This window comes from Elephas maximus, chromosome 1 (assembly GCF_024166365.1).
Source record: "Elephas maximus indicus isolate mEleMax1 chromosome 1, mEleMax1 primary haplotype, whole genome shotgun sequence".
NCBI lineage: Eukaryota > Metazoa > Chordata > Mammalia > Proboscidea > Elephantidae > Elephas > Elephas maximus.
The window spans coordinates 26531079-26553644 of record NC_064819.1 but is presented as its reverse complement, the minus strand read 5'-3'; the positions used below and the strand labels follow the sequence as shown (position 1 = coordinate 26553644).

The 22566-nt window shown below is 40.5% G+C and overlaps 1 protein-coding gene across 14 annotated transcripts in view; it reads left to right on the top strand.

The window, feature by feature from the left end:
- LPP (LIM domain containing preferred translocation partner in lipoma) overlaps positions 1 to 22566 on the top strand; it is a 778646-nt gene that overhangs the window by 367554 nt on the left and 388526 nt on the right. For 13 of the 14 annotated variants that reach the window (XM_049854166.1, XM_049903764.1, XM_049852891.1 and 10 more), the window contains one exon: positions 20596 to 20721. In XM_049854166.1, the coding sequence (XP_049710123.1) occupies positions 20596 to 20721 (126 nt within the window). The remainder of the gene's footprint in view (positions 1 to 20595; positions 20722 to 22566) is intronic. The other variant, XM_049857635.1, reaches the window with a different exon arrangement.

The following is a 22566-nucleotide window of genomic DNA, read 5'->3' as shown; positions in this document are numbered from 1 at the left end:
TAATTGAATATGTATTAAGCTCCAACAGGGTGCTATGAATAATGCCAACTTAGAGTTGATTTATCAGAACACTCAGACAACTTTATAAACACCAATAAATGGAAACGCACAGCACCCCTTGGAGGTGGTATACATCGTTGCTGTGTCTGTAAACGAGAAGTGCAGTAGACTGTGTTTGCTCTGTTGGCACTGTGGGTAAAAATGCAGAGCTGTCGAATGAGAGAAAAGTATTTTCCCTGTCCCCAGGAATTGGGTTAGAAGACATTAGTAAAGAATTCTCCCTAAATGCGTTCAGAGTTGTGGGATTTTGATTAAATTGTTCCAGTTATTGTTAGCACTTGGATTACCACCAGGCAACCCAATTCTAGGCCAGCAGGTTCCAAATTTAGTGTGGCAGAGAATTGGGGAGAGACAAGAGAGGGGGTGTTAAATGCTTATTCCTAGGGCCTGCCCCCAAAGATTTTGATTTGCTAAGTCTAGGAGAATTTCCCTTTGTAATAGATAGCTGAAGCACTTCTGATGCAGATAGTCCTAAGAGGAGGCTTGGCTTCCCTTCAGAACCACAAACTTTCCTTGTTATGAGACCTTTCTTTGACCACCGAAATCTAGCCTCACCCTGAGACCAAGACTTTTTTTTTTTTTTTAAATAGCTGCAGTATCTCCAAGAACCTATCTAGTCTAATCCTGTAGTCCTCTCCTCAACAGAATGTACCGCTAGTTACCATTTATAGAAGGCCTACTGCATGCTTAGCATTCTGCGGCTCACCTGGCACCCAGAGCCTCGTCCTTCCTCATCTTCGCTCTGTCTTGTGCAGTTGGTATTATTATCCCTGTATTTCTCATGAGGAAACCCTGGTGGTGTAGAGGTTAAGAGCTATGGCTACAAAGGAAAAGATTGGCAGTTTGAATCCACCAGCCGCTCCTTAGAAACCCTATGGGACAGTTCTACTCTGTCCTATAGGGTCGCTATGAGTCGGAATTGACTCAATGGCAATGTGTTTTTTTTTTTTTTTTTTTTTAATTTCTCATGACGAGTCCCTGGGTAGCACAAATGGTTAAGCACTTGGCCACTAACCTGAAGGTTGGCAGTTCAAACCCACTCAGAGGAAAGACCTGACAATCTGCTTCTGAAAGGTCCCAGCCAGGAAAACCCTATGGAATGCAGTTCAACTCTTCATACGTGGGGTTGCCATGGGTCGGAATGGACTCGTTGGCAACTGGTTGTTTCTTATGAGAAGACTCACACTGAGAAACGGATGACTTGGCCAGAGATCACACTGCTTTAAAATCTTGAAGGGGTAGGGATGAGGGACCAGATTCATTTCAAGTTTGAACCACAGATGGAAAGTGTTATGGCCCTGAGAGAGACCGGAGACAGGGACAGAGTCTCTAGATCTGACTGAAGTGGGGTATATCATAAAGGAAAACATTCATGGCAGAGGAGGGAGAGGAAGAAGGGAAATGTGGAAATGACCTATGCAGCTTTTCATTATTGCTTTGTTATTTGTCTCGTTTCTATAATACAGACTAGGTACTGAACTGTTGCTAAGCAAGTGGTAGACATTTGATTATTGTTTGACTCTGAATAGCCTATGAAAAAGAAAACATTTCTCAGGGAAGCCTGAAAGGGCAGACGGGCAGAATTTTGGAGTAGAAGGATTTTTAAGTGGAGACAAGAATAGTGAGGCTTGAGACATCATTCCTTTCCTCCTTTAGACTTTTTTTTCAGTCTCTACCTAGCAAAATGGCACTCTTTTCATAGTAGTCTGTTCATTTGTATTCTGTGGGTCTAGGGCAGTAGTGGAAACCCTGGTGGTGTAGTGGTTAAGTGCTGCTAAACAAAAGGTCGGCAGTTCAAATCCATCAGGCGCTCCTTGGAAACTCTATGGGGGAGTTCTACTCTGTCCTATAGGGTCGCTATAAGTCGGAATCAGCTCAGTGGCAATGGGTTTGATATTTTATTTTTTTTTAGGGCAGAAATGTTTGTGAGCTTGGACCACGTTTGTTGTCTTATGGATTCATATTTGTTCCTATTATAACTTTTTGACATGGTCTCTTACTCACTTTTTATCAGTGGCAACGTTTTTTTTCCTAACAATAGGAATTCCTGCTGGGAGTGTCCTTCATGTCAATCCTGCATCATATCATGTGTCTGTTCCCAAGTCAGCTCTTAAGTCTGAAGATACAATTACTCCTGCCCATCCTCCTTCGTCATGGGGGCTTTGTTTATCTTTTAGGTATCTGTACCCTGGATAAGGGCCAACTTCCTTGAATGCTTAGGGCTTGCACACCTGCGTTGTCTGACCATGGCTGACTCTTTGAGTCTATTCTAACTCTGGTCTTACCTAAAGGATCACTTCTGTTTTCCAAGTGCTGATGCCTGTTGCAGTGTTCCCCCTACATCTTTATGCTCATGGGGTAAATATCTTAAAAATCACTTTTTGTCCAGCTAAGGTCTTCTCAGTTCTCACTGCTTCCATCGGCTCTCTCTGATTTTTCTATCTAGCTTCTCTCTCTCTGGCTCTTTTTCACTCATTTTTGCTCTTATCCCCACGGGTTTCATATACTTTCTTACCCTCCTATATTTTGCCCTATAATGTGGTTATTTCTGTGTAAACTAATCCTTCTCATGCCATTGTAAACACTCGGAGGGTAGAGGACCACTCTTTTTTTTTTTTTAATAATACCTGCTCTTTGTATCAATGAGTCCTGAATACTTGATAAATGTTAGTGGGAACATGAATGAATGAAAACTGTGTTAAATACGGCTCTAGATGACAAAGGAGGGGACTGGAGCTTGGCTTTTACCTGTAGGTACAAGCATGACCTAATGCTTAGTAATCTAATAAAACCCAGAAAACCAAACGCATTGCTGTTGAGTCATTCCAACTCATAGCAACCCTACAGGACAGAATAGAACTGCCTGCCCTGTAGGGTTTCCAAGGCTGTAAATCTGTACAGAAGCAGACTGCCGCGGCCCCTATGATCTCCAGTTTGAGGTTTGAAGGCAAGGCTTTTCCTCCATTTCCTTTTCTAGCCTGTGTCATGCAAAGTGCATGAGCTTTACGGGGAGACTTTTGAGACCCACATTCCAGTTCTTCCACTTACTACCTGAGTGACCTTAGAAGAGTTCTTTTTCTTCTTCGACCTTTGGTATCCTCATTTGTAAGGAGTCCTGGCAGTGTAAACAGTAAAGTGCTTGGCTGCTAATTGAAAGGTTAGTAGCTCAAACCCACCCAGTGGCTCTGCAGGAGAAAAGCCTGGTGATCTGCTTCCATAAAGATTGCAACCTAGAAAACCCTATGGGAGCAGTTCTTTCTACTCTGTCACATGGAGTCACTTTGAATTGGAATTGAGTCCACAGCAACATCCTCGTTTGTAAAATGGGAATATGGTATCTGTTATTCAATAGGATTGTTGGAAGAATCCAATAAGGTAATATTTATGAGCGCGTTCCTCTAAATTTAAGCAACTTTCTGTTGATCATGGCAGTCCACAGGATGTATGACTTTTTCTCTCATGGTTCCAGCAGTCCCTGTGTCCCTGACTGTGCGCGATCATTTTACGGACCGGGGAGCCAGCTAGTAATGCTACTGGCTCGTGTTTCCCAGAACTGTCTTCAAACAGGAATTTCGACAAAGAGAAAACAATGAACAGATTTAAGATGCTTATTAGGTAGCCAATGCATCTTTTTTAGTCACACGATATGACTCCTGTCATTTTAGATAATTTCTCCGTATCTTTTCCCATTCTTAACCTTTAAGATAAGACATAATGTGTGTTGCGCCTTTTCCCCTCCTGTCTGCTTGCTAGAATGCCATTATTCTCACCTATCTTTTTCCATTTCCATTAATTGGGTGTTAGCTCCGAAAGCAGTATAACTGAATGTGGCTTCCTCTCTACAGTTGTTAGCAGTGGTTCTATTTTTGAAATGGGTATTTCAGATTGTATCTTGTTTGTATCTACTCTACGTCTTCTGCATTTTCAACTATCAAAATAGTACTTTCAAGAAATAGGAACAGAGTAATCTGGTTCTAGTAAGTGGCTATAAGTGGGGAAGAAAAGTAACAATAACAACGGCAACAAAAAATGTTAAGCTCCATATTATATCAGATAGGTTGCATTTATGTGAATATGTTAGAATTACAGAATTTTTATTAAAGTGAAAGGAAACTTAGAGATCAAATCCAAACTCCTCATTTTGCTGTTGAGAAAACACAGGCTGAAAATGGGGAAGTTATTTGCCCAGGGTATAGCACATAGAAGCTGAACCCTACTACATATGGCAGACCCAGGACAAAATGCCTAGCCTAGTGCTTCACCATGCCCCCAGCCCTACACATCTACCTCCTTGTTCCCTAAAGATGTCCCTCAATAGTTAATAAGTATAGCTTTTCTGGGTCCACATTTCTAAATATTCAGAGTTACATTAGTACACTTGTAAGTTACTTAGGAGAAAATAACAGTGCTGTTTTCTTTTTCTTGGCTGCACATTTTGAGTACGGAGAATGGGGACTACAGAAGCATTGATTCGGGTCCCAGCATGACAGCACTGTCATTTGGCTGTTTGACTATTGGTAAATCACTTAAGCTTTCTGGGCCTTCGTTTCCTTTTTGGTTCAATCATGGGATCTTAACAGATGCTATCTAGGCTTCATCCTGTCTCCAGTGTCTATGTTTCCCAATGTTTCTAACCCATACTAACAGCTCCCTTCTTGGAATTTCTGTAGCCCTTTGATCTTGGGTGCCAGTATGGGATTCTGAACTGTCTTGAGGATGGACTCTCCTTGCCTATTTCTGTTGATGTTGTCCTACCAGTGAGCCTAGAAATTCTTGGGCAGGGCCTGTGCTCCTCTCTTCCTCAAAGTTTCTTCATCTGGAGGGTGGGGTGAGAGTATCTTTCCTGCTTATTTCATAGGTTCTTATGAAGATAATTTGAAATAATGAATGAATTATCACCTTGGAGATGTTACACAGCATAAGGTGATAAAGCATTAGTCCTATCTCAGCTCGCTTACTGAATTATTCTCTTTGGGTGATTTTATTACCTTTCAATGAAAATGTTGGGATAGCTGCTTTAATTCTTCTTTTAGTTCTAATATTTCATGAGTTCCCTTTTTCTATGCTAGTCATCTATAATCAATTCTCCTGCACTGTCCCAAACATTCTTTTTCTGTATATCCTTATCAATAACCACCAAAAAACCAAACCCAGTGCCGTCGAGTCGATTCCAACTCATAGCGACCCTATAGGACAGAGTAGAACTGCCCCACAGAGTTTCCAAGGAGCGCCTGGCAGATTCGAACTGCTAACCCTTTGGTTAGCAGCCGTAGCACTTAACCACTACGCCATCAGGGTTTCTAATATCTTCCATTAAAAAAAAAAAAAACAACCAAACCCATTGCCGTCGAGTCAATTCCAACTCGTAGTGACACTATAGGACAGAATAGAATGGCCCTATAGAGCTTCCAAGGAGCACCTGGTAGATTTGAACTTAGTGTTTAATAAAGGAATTTCTCATTATTTAACCACTTGGATGGCATGTCTCTTTGGTTTTTAGATCTAGCTATATGACATGGAATACCTGGCATGGGAACTGAACATATTTTCTTGGTTTCCAATTTTGGTAACATTTTAAAAATTGCTAAGTTTTTAAACATTTGCTTCTAGTTATTTCTATTATATTGTTGGGGAATGTGATAAAGTGGCTCTTGAAATTTATACTGCCCCATCTCATTGGTTCTGTATTATCAAAATGCAGAGTAATGGAATCTGTGTCTTCCCCATTGTGACGAGTGAGATATTTTAGACAGAAAAGGACACATATTGTAGAATCTCACTTAATGGGATATCTAGAATAGGCAAAAATGCATAGAGACCAAAAGTTATTAGTGGTTACTAGGAGTGGGTGGGGGGACAGAATAGGGAGTTATTGCTTTAGGGGCTCTGAGCTTCTGTTAAGGGTGATGAAAAAATTGAAAATGGAGAGTGGTGATGGTTGTACAACATGGTAAATGTAATGAATGCCCTGTAAAATGTTAATTAGTGCACACGTTAAAGGGGTTGAAATGGCTTATGTTCAGCTATATGTTTTTACTACAATTAAAAAAAAAACTCTTTTCCATGAGGTTTTAAAATAGAATCAATAACAAAAACACTTGACATGCTCCATTTTCTATTGCATGCTGTAGTGGAGAACAAGATCATTTTAGTAATTCTACTTAACTCATAGATTTAAACCATTATTGTTTCTTCCCTAGCCCCCCCAAAGAAAACCAGAATTTTTTTTTCCGCTCTACTTTTTAAAACTTCTGTCTGTTATTTGCGTTATTTCATGTTGATGGCATTACGCAAAGGATTCCAGAGAAAATTACCATGATACCAGATCATTGTATGGATAGTTTTATAGATATTTCAAATAGATGTACCTGAATTATACACACAAACACATGCACACACACACACACACACACACACACACACAGTACAGAAGAGGCACCTTGGCGTTGTGGTTGGTAAGCGATGTGTGTAGACTGATGACTGGCAAGGTGGCTTCCAAGGATTCTGTTTCTTCATCTGTAGCTTGCCTGGGCAATCTGCAATGTTGGTTTTCAAACTCTGTTTTCTAGAAGTGCTTCAGTGGACATTGCTGGAAGCAAGAGGGAGAGACCCACTGGGGGGAACTCAGGGCCTCCACTACTTCTGCTTGAACCAGAGTAGCTCTGTTTTTAGCTGTTTTAAATAATAGGGTTCCTTATATGCCTTCATTTTCATAAGAGGATTCTGCTGCAAATAAAAAGAGATGTCAATATTGCCTGTGGCTGTCATATAATTAATCTTATTATAGTTATTCTTTATTGTTTTTAATAATATTTTACTGTGTTGAAGGTGAAAATTTACACAGCAAATGAGATTCCCATTTAACAATTTCTACACAGATTATTCAGTGAGATTGAGTACATTTTTCACAATGTGTCGTCATCATTCTCATTTATTCCTTTCTGGTTGTATCATTTCTAGTACTCTGGTTTCCCTGTCCCCTTACTGTCTCACCTTTGCTTTAGAGACAGTGTTGATCATTTGGTTTCATGTAGATGATTTTTTAAAGAAGCTTATTACTCATGGGTGATATTCTTTATTTTATGGGCCAATCTCTTATTTAGCTAAAAGGTGACCTCAAGGGATAATTTTGGTTTAAGGTTTAAAGAATATCTTAGGGCAATAGTTTTGGGGAGTCCTCTAGGCTCAATAGGTGCAGTATATCTGGAATTTTTAAGAATTCAAGTTTTGTTCCACATTCTTCTCCTGTTCTGTCTGGATCCATCTATTGTGAGCCTGATCAGAATGGTTGGTAGTGGTAGGTGGGCACCATCTCCTTCTTCTGGTCTTGGTGTAGATGAGGCCAGGGTTTGTGTGGACTATTAGCCCTGTAAATTACTTTCTTTCCTGAGTCTTTGGTTTCCTTCTCTCGCTTTTGTTCTGGATGAGTAGAGACCAATAGTTGTATCTTAGAAGGATTATCATGGTTATTCTTCTGGCTCTTATTTTATAGATGGATAGCTAGATAATATATGTGTTTTTCTGTATTAATAGCCATTATCAGGCAAACTGGTCTTTAATTGCAAGGGACTATTTTTAGAATATATTATCAATACTGTTTTTATTTTATAAGGATTAGAATTCAGTGCAACCCATACTGAAGGCTGTGATCTTTGATCTTCATTAGTAAGTGCTTCAAGTCCTCTTTACTTTCAGCAAGCAAGGTTGTGTCATCTGTATAACGCAGGTTGTTAATGAGTCTTCCTCCAATCCTGAAGCCCCGTTCTTCTTCACATAGTCCAGCTTCTCGGATTATTTGCTGAGCATACAGATTGAATAGGTATGGTGAAAGAATACGACCCTGACGCACACCTTTCCTGACTTTAAACCAATCAGTATCCCCTTGTTCTGTCCGAACAACTGCTTCTTGATCTATGTAAAGGTTCCTCACGAGCACAATTAAGTGTTCTGGAATTCCCATTCTTCGCAATATTATCCATAGTTTGTTATGGTCCACACAGTCGAACGCCTTTGCGTAGTCAAAACAGAGGTAAACATCCTTCTGTTATGCTCTGCTTTCAGCCAGGATCCATCTGACATCAGCAATGATATCCCTGGTTCCACGTCCTCTTCTGAAACCGGCCTGAATTTGTGGCAGTTCCCTGTCGGTATACTGCTGCAGCCATTTTTGAATGATCTTCAGCAAAATTTTGCTTGTGTGTGATATTAATGATAAAAAAACAAACCAAAAAAAAAAAAAAACCCACTGCCATCGAGTCGATTTCGACTCATAGCGACCCTATAGGACAAAGTAGAACTGCCCCATAGAGTTTCCAAGGAGCGCCTGGTGGATTTGAACTGTCCACCTCTTGGTTAGCAGTTGTAGCACTTAACCACTACTCCACCAGCGTTTCCAATATTAATGATATTGTTCTATAATTTCCACATTTGGTTGGATCACCTTTCTTGGGAATAGGCATAAATATGGATCTTTTCCAATCAGTTGGCCAGGAAGCTGTCTTCCATATTTCCTGGCATAGATGAGTGAGCACCTCCAGTGCTTCATCTGTTTGTTGAAACATCTCAATTCATATTCCATCAATTCCTGGAGCCTTGTTTTTTGCTAATGCCTTCAGAGCAGCTTGGACTTCTTCCTTTAGTACCATCGGTTCCTGATCATATGCCACCTCTTGAAATGGTTGAACATCAACTAATTCTTTTTGGTATAATGACTCTGTGTATTCCTTCCATCTTTTGTTACTTTCTGCGTCATTGAATATTTTCCCCATAGAGTCCTTCACTATTGCAACTCGAGGCTTGAATTTTTTCCTCAGTTCTTTCAGTTTGAGAAATACCAAGTGTGTTCTTCCCTTTTGGTTTTCCATCTCCCGCTCTATGCATATGTCATTATAATGCTTTACTTTGTCTTCTCAAGCTGCCCTTTGAAATCTTGTGTTCAGTTCTTTTACTTCATCAATTCTTCCTTTTGCTTTAGCTGCTTAACGTTCGAGAGCAAGTTTCAGAGTGTCCTCTGACATGCATCTTGGTCTTTTCTTTCTTTCCTGTCTTTTCAATGACCTCTTGCTTTCTTCATGTATGATGTCCTTGACGTCATTCCACAACTTGTCTGGTCTGCGGTCACTAGTGTTCAGTGCATCAAATCTATTCTTCAGATGGTCACTAAATTCAGGTGGAATATACTCAAGGTCATATTTTGGCTCTCATAGACTTCGTCTGGTTTTCTTCAGTTTCAGCTTGTACTTGCATATGAGCAATTGATGGTCTGTTCCACAGTCGGCCCCTGGCCTTGTTCTGACTGAAGATATTGAGCTTTTCCATCATCTCTTTCCACAGATGTAGTCAATTTGATTTCTGTGTGTTCCATCTGGTGAGGTCCATGTGTATAGTAGCCGTTTATGTTGGTAAAAGAAGGTATTTGCAATGAAGAAGTCATTGGCCTTGCAAAATTCTATTATTCGATCTCCGGCATTGTTTCTGTCACTAAGGCCATATTTTCCAACTACTGATCCTTCTTCTTTGTTTCCAACTTTCGCATTCTAATCACCAGTAATTATCAATGCATCTCGATTGCATGTTCGATCAGTTTCAGACTGCAGCAGCTAGGAAAAATGAGAACAAAATAATTAAGAAAGAGATGTAGTTTCCTTATTTTTTAATTATTTTGTTTTCATTTTTTAGATTCAATAAGTATTTCCCAAAAATTCCAATATATTTGCAACGATACTCAATTGCGTACTGGTAATTATAAGGACAACTTCACAGCAAAACAAAACAACACATGATTTTTTTTTGATCTATTTTTATTTGGTTGAAAGGTAATACCATGAGTTGATTTAAAGATGATCAATATCAAGTCTTCTACATTTCTCTAAATACGAAAGCTGAGAAGCATATAGTTTTTAATTTAAGAACGTGATATTTAGATCATTTCTGTGGCAAAGTAGGAGAGAAATATATGTAGATATGTTAAAGGGACAACACAAACTTTCTTGTATGGGAAAATTAGGTTCATGAACTTTTTAATAGATTATGTGCAGATCAATCAAGTTATTGATATTTAAGCAGATTTTAAAAAATGGGTTAACAGATTGGTTTTAATGTTCTCTGCTTCTCTTATTTGCATGTCCATTCTTCTCCTCTTTCCGATGGTAGACTTCCTTTTGGCCTATCCTGGCCATGGCTCATCCTCATGGCAATGTTGTTACATGTTTCTTAGTTAATATTTATAAGAGGAGGAGGTTTATTTGCCCCCCTCATCTTTTGGACCTACGCCATAGGTAAGGCTCACAGACCAGTTTATGGACCTTTGGTCAGGTGCCCAGTCTCAACTCTGTGAGCCGCAGTGTTTTGAGATGGAGTCACATGGTCCGAAGCATGTCTTTTTTTGTCAACAAGGGCTGTGAATAGGATGGTTTCTTCAGAGGAGATGCTTGTCGAGCAAACATCATCAACTTTGGGGTGAAAAGGATAAGATGATAGGGAATGTAAAGGAAAAAAAAAAATTGAAAACTGAAGCACTTATCAAGCCTAGTATTTAGATTTTATCTTGATGTTTTTGGTTTCAAGTGTGTTAGAACCATGAAAAACGGTCTTTGTTTTCTGCTTGCTACCATTTTCCCTGTGTCTTCCTTGCTACTTTTCCAGTTGTCAAGCTATTATCTCATGTTGAATGGTGAAAATGTTTGCTCTGTTACGAATGCTGCAGTGTTTACTCCAACAATGGCTTTTTGAGGAACCTTTTCCATTGCCTTTTACCTATAGAGCAGGTGGATCTTCTTAGATAATAATAACACTTTGAGTTTTGGCCTGGTTTCGTGCATTAGAAACATTGAATATTTCTGTCAGCCATTAGGTATTAAGTTCCCTAGTGAAGGGTTCTATTTATTTATTTGTTTATTTCAATTTCTGTGACTCCTCCACATGGCTTTCCAAGGAATCTCAAAGTCGCAGTGTATTGGCTATCACTAGGCAAATGTGAAAGTGATATTATCAAGTAGAGTGTAAACTGTTTGAGGTTGGATACCATGCCCTCTTTAGACTACGTAATGCTTAACACAAACTATTTCCTGAGCGGTATAGGAGAAAGCCCATTCACACAAATCAGCAATGCAAGTTACCCTATGAACATTGCTGTCATGGAGAATGGACAAAGTGGAGACAGCTACCAGAGCAGGTGAGGTATCAGTAATGTCTTCATGGTGGAGGGGACCTTTGATGAGATAGATAAGTAGGTTTTTAGAAAAGTAAGCATTTCAACTAAATGAATGGGAGAGAGGGTTCACAATCCAACATGAACTAAGGCATTTTTTTTCCTTCTAATTTCCAACATTTTGGGTCTCACTCAATAAAGTGACATTTCTGCTAGTGAAAACAGGCCACACATGCTGTCACTCTCAATACCAAATGCTGTATGTCTCCCCTAGACATTACCTGAGTCAGTGTGATCAGGCAGCTCGTATTATTATGGAGCATTGGGGATTACATTAAGTAACGATGTTATTGTCTCCATTTACTTTTTTACCCAGATCTCTCGACACACTATTTGGATTGCCTGTTGGTATTTTCACAGAAGTCTTAACCATACAACATAACATAGGCTGTTTTTAAAAGAAAATATATATCTCTTTTATTAATACACACATACACGTGCCTTTTTAGAATGTTCATTGTGTTAGAAATTCTCGTGGAACAGTGACTCTCCAGGTGTGGTCCTGAGACTAGCAACAGCAGCATCACCTGGGAACTTGTTAGAAGTGTATGTTCTCCAGCCTACCCAGGCCTACAGAATCAGACACTCTGGGGCTGGTGCCCAGTGATCAGCTGAACGAGCCCTCCAGGTGATTCTGTACAGGGTAAAGTTTGAGAACCACTGATCTGGGGTTATATGCTTCAGAGTTAATTCCCTGACACCATAACACAAGTTAAGAACCACAGGAACCCTGTCTATTGAAGCCCCCAACTCATAGTGACCCCAAGGCTTCCAAGCGCTTCCAAGGCTGTAAGTCTTTACAAAAGCAGACTGCCACATCTTTCTCCCGAGGAGCCACTGGTGATTTTGAACCAACGACCTTTCAGTTGGCAGGCAGACGCATTAACCACTGCACCACCAGGGCTCCATATTGAAGCCCCCAGCCAGGCTGATTTTTACTTTCAATCAAAATACTTTTAAAAGTTACATACTAGATTGACTGGCTGTGTCAACCAAAGTATTTATTTTGAGACACCAGAAGTTAATAATTCAGTAGCTAACGTTTATTGAATGCTGATAATGTGAACAGCGTTTGGCATATATGAGCTCATTTAATCCTTACAACAACTACATCAAGAACCAAGAACCAGAGAGCTTAGGTAAATTGCTCAAGGTCACAAAGCTGACAAGTGGCAGATTCAGGTTTCAGAACTCTACATTCTGACTCCAGAGCCTTTACTTACTACCCTTTTTGCATTAGGAGTGCCTTTTAGAATAATTTAATAACAATTATCACAAATCCCTCAAAGAATTGATTATGTCCATAGCATCATCAAAAATAGAACAATGATTGATAAATGATGGATAGGTGGATGAACGGATGGCTCGGTGATGGATGGATAGATAGATACTTAGTTTTGCTGTTTATGGAAAGTGTACCTTTTTAAAATGTCTTCTGGAATCACCATCTGTTTTCTTCACTGGTGTTAGAAATAAGGGAATAATGAACTTTACTGACCACAAACGCCAAAACCAAACCCATTGCTCTCAAGTCAATTCCAATTTATAACGACCCTATAGTATAGAGTAGAACTGCTCCACAGGGTTTCCAGGGCTTCGAACTGCTGACCTTTTGGTTAGCAGCCGAGCTCTTAGCCTCTGTGTCACCAGGGCTCCTTACTGACTACTGGAAAAAAAAAAAGGAAAAAACCAGTTGCTATTGAGTTGATTCTGACTCATAGCAATCCCATAGGGCAGAGAAGAGCTGCCCCATAGAGTTTCCAAGGAGCACCTGGTGGATTTGAACTGCCAACCTTTTGCTTAGCAGCTGTAGCTCTTAACCACTATGCCACCAGCGTTGTCATACTGTCCATAATAGGGAGAAAAATGAAGTGGCATTCATGATAGATTACCAATGCTGAAATAATACCACTGAAAAGAAAATCAAAGTTATACTTAAAAATAGCATCCAATTTTGTCCACTAGCCTCTTAGGTTTTCCTAACTTGGGATAGTTTTTTACTCCTAAACTGTTAGACGAAGCTTCCCACCCCGCGCCCCCCCTTTTTTTGTTTGTTTTAATGAATCTCAAAAGCAAGCCCAAGCTTGAGGAAAGGGCTGGCAGCCCCTTGGTGTTCACATGTGGTCAAGTCTAATGTCTTGGGCTTTGCGAAGCATGATTTAAAAATCACTTGTTAAGTACATGTAAAATTGAGAATTTCTCTGATTATTAGGTTCCTTTCTCAGGTATGTTACTGAGCAGTCACATACAGGTTTTGGCTCTTTGTGATGTGTCAGTGTTCCTGCTTGGCCATGAGATTCTGAGGGTGATTGAAGATTAGGTCAAGGACATGCTCATTTTGAGTGTGATGCTGGGTATTGGCACCAGCTGTAGGATGTAAATTTCCTAGGGCAGAGACTGGCTCTTGATTTAATTAACATGGCCATTATCGTTGATCCTGTGTTTCTCTTAACAGCCTGAACAAGACCTGCCTTTGAAATAACGTTGATGTGATCATGAGGTGCCTGGTGTTGTATTCATAGCAGAAGGCTTAGCAGTTGGTCCTGGGCTCAGAATCTTTCTGCTCCCTACCACAAAACTGAAACAAATACTTACCAAGTAAATTGTTCCTATACTAAACAGGTTTTTCACTACCCACCCCCTTCATTAAGAATGATTGCGTTCACTATTTTGTGCCAGCAATGCAATAATCATTTCCAGTAAGGGTCATGTATGTATGCTGAATCTGCTGGGTGAAAGATTCTTAAAGAACAGGGTGATAGCAGAGTCTCACGTCATAGATGATTTATTTGTTGAAAAGGTACATTTACAATGGGGAAATCTGGTGAATCCTACTTTAATCAAACTTAACATCTCTAAACATAAGACAAACCATTACCATGTGCCTTTAAGGTCTGATACAGTGGGAAGAACTCACCATCACATACATGATATTCCAGCCCAGATTGTTCGACCTGAATCTTATTGTCTGGAAATCATCAGCTAAAGCTGGATTGCTGAACTTTTTTTTTTTTTTTTTTAAATAAAATACCTGCCTAAATTCTTGAAAACATCAGTTTCATGAAAGAAAAAAAACAGGCTAGGGGCCTTTTTGGATTTTAAAAGACTGAAAAGGCATGTCAACTCAAAGTGCAATCTTTCTGAATGGAAATCAACAACAGATAAAAAAGCGTTACCCGGACCGTTGATGGCATTTCAGTGTGTGTGCATATAATACTGTAACCATGTTAAACTTCGTATGTGTGATAATGGTTTTGACATGGGTTTTGGTAATTGGTGGTGAAGAAATTAGGAGATTTTAGGAGATGCAGGCTGAAGTATTTGGAGGTGAACTTTTTTTCAACTTTCTTTCAAATAGTTCAGCTGTAACAAGTAGAATTTATATAGATAAATAGCAAGGGCGGCAAAATGTTGGCAGTTGGTGATCTGGGTATGTAAGTGGTATAAATTTTACTACCTGTTTAGCTTTTCTGTGGATTCATGTATTTTTTAATAAAGAGTTCAAATATAATGAATAAATAAATAGATAAAAGCAAACAAATCTGCCTTGGAAGAAATACAGCCTGGATGCTCCTCAGAGGAGAGGATGGTAAGACTTCATCTCATGTACTTTGGATGTGTTATCAGGTGGGACCAGTCTTTGGAGAAGGACATCATGCTTGGTAAAGTAGAGAGTCAGCGAAAAAGAGGAAGATCGTCAATGAGGTGGATTAACACAGTGGGTGCAACAGCGGGCTCAAGCGTAACAATGATTGTGAGGATGGCTCAGGCCAGGGCGGTGTTCCATTGTGTAGTACGTAGGGTTGCTCACTGTGAGTCAGAGCTAACTCCAGGGCACCTTACAACAAGTAAATACGTAAATGCTCTTCTATAAAAAAATAACTCTATTTTAATTCAGTACTAGTTCTCTTTGTCTTCCCCTTGTAGTTGGTAAATTAGCAATCTTACGGGCTAAAACATGGCCCATCTAAAGTCAGACTCTGGACTATAGCCTGAGTTTATTTTCCTCACACATTGTTCACTTTGGTTCTGTGCTCTTGCTTTAAATTCTGTTCCCATGTACTGACAATGGGAGAGACACCCTCCTGTCATTCTACTGTTAGCCCTGAGATTTATGATTTTTCCAAATTTTAATAAGCCTTAACAGGGGTTGATGAGGTTTTATCACATACATGTTTGTTGAATGAATGAAAAATAAATATAGAATATATTATTTTATGAATGGTTTATTCACATGGGCTTATTCATGTAGCTATTAGTGAGAAAGGACTCTGTCACTGGTTTTAGTGGACACCTCTTGGACCCCAGGTCTCACCCTCTTATCTCACCGCCATATACCAGCTATTGTAGCAGTAGCCTGTTATGCACTGAGAGTGCCTTGCCTCAGCTGCAATACATTCCTCTCACTTTCTGTCATGGAGTTTCTTGGAACAAGGATGAGGAAGTTTACAAACCCATGTGGCAACCCTAAGCCAATGGAGAACTGACTGGAGCCTCCACTCTTCCATCCCTCAGGTGGGAAGTTTTCAGGTGCCTTCACAAGACTCCTCAGAGGGCTCCCAGAGGCATGGAGCTCTAGTTGCCCACTGGCTGACCAGATCCATATCACCTCTTTCAGTTGGCTTTCCTTCCGTCCCTGCTTCACTCTTGATAGTCCCTCACTACTCTTCTTTGAATGGATTTCCAAAATAGTCTACATTCATGCAAGTCCTTGGAAACCCTGGTGGCGTACTGGCTAAGTGCTATGGCTGCTAACCAAAGGGTCAGCAGTTCGAATCCGCCAGGTGCTCCTTGGAAACTCTGTGGGGCAGTTCTACTCTGTCCTGTAGGGTTGCTATGAGTCAGAATCGACTCGATGGCAGCGGGTTTGGTTTTTTTTTTTTTGGTTTATGCAAGTCCTTGTCTTGGATTTTACTTTTCGGTACAGTCCAGGCTAAGAAAATAGCATTCCTCTAGTTACCCTTGAACAGGGTGAGGATTGTTACCAAACTGTTGTTATTATAATGACCACTTTATTGGAGGTCCTGGGGTATCTAGAAAAGGCATTATGTGAAGAGTCAAGAGAATTGCCGTTATTGTTATTTGGCCTTGGACAGGTTGTGTAACCATCAGTGATTGGTGATGCTACACTGATAGGGAATTAAGGAGCAGACGTGTTGTTGAGTCCACAGGATTCCGTTAGCTGGTTATAGGACTGTAGCTTGAGAAGAACCTCTAGTATAAGGTGTGAAGAATAGCAAGATAGCCCCTGAACCTAAGGGTACTGGGAAAGTAGATGAGAGTACTATGACAAGGAATGCTGGTGGGACTTAAGCAGGACTTCAGGTATTTGCACTGAGACATAAAACCGAGATGTGAGTTAGAGACAGAGGCCTCTTCTGATCCATAATGGGGATTTAAATTTAGGAGCAAAGCTGTTATCATAGGGTCACTAGGGCAGCAAAGAGTCTTGGTGCAGAAGCCCACAGCATTAGGCTGGAATTTGTTAAATTACATCAACCTAAGTTGAGAAGAAAAACCTGGTGGCATGGTGGTTAAGTGCTACAGCTGCTAAAGTTTGGCAGTTCGAATCTACCAGGCACTCCTTGGAAATTCTGTGGGACAGTTCTTCTTTGTCCTATCAGGCCCCTATGAGTCAGAATCAACTCGATGCAATGGGTTTTGTTTTTTTTTTTTTGGTTTAAGATGAGAAATTTGAAAATTAGGAGCAATCTCAATACAGAAGGGAACAAGAATGAGGTGGGGGGTGGATACCAAGTGAAGTCTTACATGCACAGGCTGGTTGCACACCATAATTACTTGTTTCTTGGTGTAGCTCAAGGTAATTCTGTGACTTTTGAGTCTCTGTGGTTAGGTAGTTCAGTCATTTAGGGCATGGGCAATTGAGGTGCTTTCTGCTACAGTGCAGCACAGGTGTTGAAGACCTGATCAGATCCTGTCTCTTTACTGATGCCCCAAGGAAACGCTTAACGAATGATGCTTCTCTTAATAAGAATAATTAACAATAGCTATGTTATAATTTATAGTTTATAGTTACTGGTCGATATAATTAATGCTATTTATGAAAATCATCATAATTACAGCGTTTTATAGTTACAAAGCACTTTCTCATCCATTATCTTATCTGGGTCTTATAACAACGTTCTGGCATAGGTAGAGTAGGCGGTGTTATTATTTATAGATGAGGAGAGCTATGGCCCAGGGAGGAATTTAACCAGACTCTAAGTCTGTTGCCCTTCCCAATAAATTGTGATGTCTATGAGTTTATCGAGACCTGGTGGCATAGTGGTTGAGAGCTTGGCTGCTAACGAAATTGTCGGCAGTTCAATCCACCAACCGCTCCTTGGAAACCCTATGGGGCAGTGTTACCCTGTCCTATACGGTCACTATGAGTCGGAATCAACTGCATAGCACCTAATAACAACAAGAACAACAACATGAGTATATGAAAATACACTTATCACATCCATGATTATTATAATACTTTATATCTGCACATAAGAGAATTGAGTACAGGTGGTTCTCAATAGCCTTCCATAATGGTGACACCCTACCTTTCCTTGTTGTACCAGGTGGCCCATCACCCAGAATGCTCATATGAATTTTAAACGTTAAAGGGATTTGATTTGCTTTGACATTACCACCATCTTTCATAATTATTAATGCTCTATGGGATAAAGATGAGATCACTCCTGATAGAGGGATTACTGCCTTGAAAACATCTGTTCCTTGGGCAAAGACCCATTGGCCTTAGAAGGTGTTGTCAAGCTTGAGATGCAGACTCTGAGAAATTACACCAGTCATATCACTGGTTTTACATCTTTGGCTGTGACAACGGAGCTGACAATCTCTTATTTTTCATATGGCCAACGTGCAAATCTGAACCACCTAGCTTCAGTGTGCACACGCACATACGCACACACGCACACATGCGCACACACCAGAGCCATTTTTGGCTCCCTTTTATACCATGGACTGAGCACCTCCTAGTTCCTGTTGTGCCTCTAGCTGTTTTTACCCAAAAGATGTTGATGTGGAAAAGGTCACTGGCTGGGCCTTTGACTCGGCCTGTCATCATTTATTCATTTATTTACCAAGAAATACTTATTGAACAACTTCCTTATGGGTCAGACCCTGAGCAAGACCACAGAGATACTGCAGAAGCAAATCAGACAAGGTTCTTACTCTCATGGAGCTTACATTCTTATTGAGGAAATTGACAATAAAGAGACAAATAAACATATAAGATAATTGTAGATGGTGATAGGTATTGTGGGAAAAAAGAAAGGAAGGAAGGAACAGGGTGAGTGGACAGAGAGTGATATAGAGAAGTCAAATGTCCCAAATAAGAAATCATGAGAAGGCCGCTAGCAATAATATGGTAAATGTTTTTCATACTTAAAGAGGGCTAACCAACAAGGATGACAACTGCTTGTTGGGGTTGTTGGGGCAGGTGGCAGTGATGTGGTTTGACTCCAAAGGGCTGGGCCACAGCTTCGTAGACAGGTGATGTTATCAGTGTGCCTAGGGTAGATCAAGGAGTCCTGGTGGTGTAGTTGTTAAAGCGATCGACTGCTAACTGAAAGGTTGGTGGTTCGAAACCACCAGTGGCTCTGCGGTAGAAAGATGTGGCAGTTTCCTTCCATAGAGGTTTAGAGTCTTGGAAATCCTATGTGGTCACTGTGAGTCAGAATCCACTCGATAGCAGTGGGCTTGGGTTTGGAAGGATAGATCAGGTCAGTATGGATTAAGTCATACTGGCTAAATTCACATGAGACTGACCGATAGTCCAGATCCCAGTAGGATATTTTCATGCAGAGACTTAAATAATTCCTAGGACTCAGATAAGGTGACTTGGTGAGCAAGATATTAAGGAAAAAAAAAAAATAGTGGTCTTAATAGGCAATGCTGATATGTTATCAATGAACCCAGGAGGCACAGTGGTTAAACCGCTCAGCTGCTAATAGAAAGGTCAGCGGTTCGAACCCACCAACCTCACCGAGGGAGAAAGATGTGGCAGTCTGCTTCCATAGACTTACAGCCTTGAAACCATACAGGGCAGTTCTACTCTGTCCTGTGAGTCAGAATTGACTCGACGGCAGTGGGTTTTTAAAAAATTTTTTTATTATGCTATCATTGCATGATGCACCATATTCACTACAAGGATAGATTTACTTGTAGGGCTGTAAGATTTAACCTTAGCCTGTAAGGACACCTTATGCTTTGTTGTTGCTGGAGATACTCTGGTTTTTTCACTTTCTTTTCTTTTTTTTTCCTTCTTTAGCCTCTTGCAGACACTGTCCTGATATTTAACCTCTTCAGACAAGTTCAATAGAGTTAATTAGGCTCAGTATCTCCGCATTATTTCATTCCTGTTGGGTCTTGCTGAAAATATACTTTGGTCTCTTGATGGAGTCTTAAGAGACACTCCCATCCCACTCACACAATTATAATTCTCACCTTAGGTGATCATCTTACCTGATCCTACTACCAAATCCTAGGGCCACCTCATTTTATATCTCTTTGCCTTGAGCCCCGGGCAAGCTGTTCGTTGCTTGTGTTTCCCAAGCCTATCCACTATTCTTGGAAATGCCCGTTTGGTGGTATCATACATGTGACTGTTGCCTTATTGATTTGGACCTCAGGTACATACGTGTGCTTTGATAACATGAGAGCTTCTATAGAGAACCTATAAATCCCCAAGTTCATAGTCAGCGATCACTCCCACATGCCCTCTCAGCAGCCCCTTGGCCAAAACCCTGAGCAGTCTTTTTCTAGTCCACTTTTCAGGTTCATCAACTGTGACTTGCCTTCCCCATCCCCACTGTACATACACATCCATGTCCAGTACCCACTGAGCACCATAGTCACCAAGCTTGATCATACGCTCATGCTTTAAGCACTGATTCCTCTTCCCAGATTGGCTATCTTCTTCCCCTGCCATTTCCTGCTCCAACGAAAATGCTACCTACCATTCCCTGCAATGGTTTCTGAACTCCAGGAACTTTGGATTCTGCTCTGGATGGATCCGTTCCTTAAGTGCAGAGATTGAGACGTGTATTTTCTTTCCCTCCTATGCCCATCAGAAGAGCCTCTAAATAAGTGTGTGACCCTAGGAAAGTCATCTTCTTTCTGCTTGGGTTTTTGTGCGTGGCGAAAGGGACAATCCTACTACAGCCTACCTCACAGAGACTGAATAAAAGCTAAAAACACAGAGCACAGGGAAGTGTGAACAAAGCCACAGAATGACTTGAGCAAATGGAAATCATGCTAATACCAGTGGAAACTGGAACTTTCCTTCTTTAAAATATATATGTTGTTTCTAGCAGGGAAATCCCGGAGGCAAGACCCTTGAGGAGAGGCGCTCCAGCCTGGATGCAGAGATTGACTCCTTGACCAGTATCTTGGCTGACCTGGAGTGTAGCTCCCCCTACAAGCCTCGGCCCCCACAGGTAAGTGCTTGCCATTATAAGCTCTCCTCATTCAGGCATATTGTTTTCTCTTCTGAAAGAACAAGCTTCTTTTCCCACCTCTTTGTTTCTTTTGGGTTCTTCTTAGAGCCAATGGTCTAAGTTGTCTTTCTACTAATGTTAACATGTATTAGTTAACAGGCAGAAACTTCTTAAATTGATTTCGTGGTATCTTCTTTAAAAATAAAACATTATAAAAACATGTTATGAAAAACTAAATCTCTTCTTATTCCATTGCCTTATCTTTTTCTAGCTTTGCCTATGTGGATATTTTGTTATATGTTCATGGTTACTCTTTTTGACTCGCATGGTTAAGTAAGGTTAAGGTGAGGGGCTATATATTTTGTAAAGAAATTCCTTATGTTGGATATGGATGTTTTCAGTTTTTTGTTGTTGTAACAAATGCCACAAGGATCATGTTCGCACATCTTTTGTTTAGATTTACTTCTTTGTGTCAGGTTCCTAACAGTAGTATTCCTCTATCGAGGAGTATGACCATTTTTGTTACCTTTCTTTCCAAAGATTATAAAGAATTTATACTGGCATCTTCAGTTTGAACATATCAGTTTCACCTTGATCTTACCAGACTGTGGCGATAGCAGTCAGTTTTGTAAGCATGAAGGGTGCCCTGTTATCGGTTATTTGCCTTTCTTTGCTTCCTTCAGAGGTTGACTATTTTTCTGCATTTTAGTTTATTATTTGCATCTCGAAAGCTGATCTTCCTTTGCTAGGTGATCATTCTCTGCCTCTCTGGCATCTTGAGAGTATGAATGGTAAGATCCGTTTCAGGGCTTTCAAGTTCTCAGAAGACAGAAGAAATCTAGATACAGTCCTTGGATGGGCACTATGGTTGCTCTATTGTTGTTTGACTCTTGTGGGATGTTAGCTTGACTAAGTGACCGTGAATATGGCACTCTGAATCCCGCTGCAGTTCCCAAGAGGCAGCTCCTATATTAACAACGGTTCCTTTCACAAATTAAAAACAAGTCCTGCTTCTCTGCTGTCACTCATTTTAATACTTATCTACACATATCACTGCAGTGCTTTCTTCTTTTGAGACATCCCTGTTACATTTTCTAGACACATAATAAGACTGTCAACTGTGTGAGGCACAAGGCAAAACATACTAGAGCTTAGCTCTTCCTTAGCTATCTTTGCTCTTGGCTCTATAAGACCTGTCAATAATAGAAATGTAATTCAATTCTGTAAATATGAAATGAGCTGCTAACCCAGTGCCATCGAGTCGATTCCAACTCACAGCGACCCTGTAGGATAGAGTAGAACTGCCCCATAGAGTTTCCAAGGAGCGCCTGGTGGATTCAAACTGCCGACCCTTTGGTTAGCAGCCATAGCACTTAACAACTGTGCCACCAGGGTTTCCATTGAGCTGCTGGTATATAATAAATACTGTGGTCCTTAGGGGAACTGGTAGGAGAAGGGAAATGGATGGTTAACAGGGAGAAAAATAGGACCCAGTTACCATCTTTCAGGAACCCATAATATTATAAGGTGAACTATGGTAGACATTGTAGAATCATAGGGAAGGGAGTGATAAATTCTTTTGGACGTGGCAAAATCTGAAAAGGTTTATCAGAAGGCTTGCATTTTTAGCTAGAGATATTGTTTTTAGTTGCCTTTCAGTCAGCTCCAACTCATGGCAACCATACGTGCAACAGAGCAAAGCATTCCCTTGTCCGGTACCATCTTCACAACCGTCGGCATGTTTGAGTCCATTGTTGGGGTTACTGTTTCAGTCCATCTCATTGAGGGTTTCCCTCATTTTTGCTGACCCTCTACTTTACCAAACGCAATGTCCTTTTCTAGCAA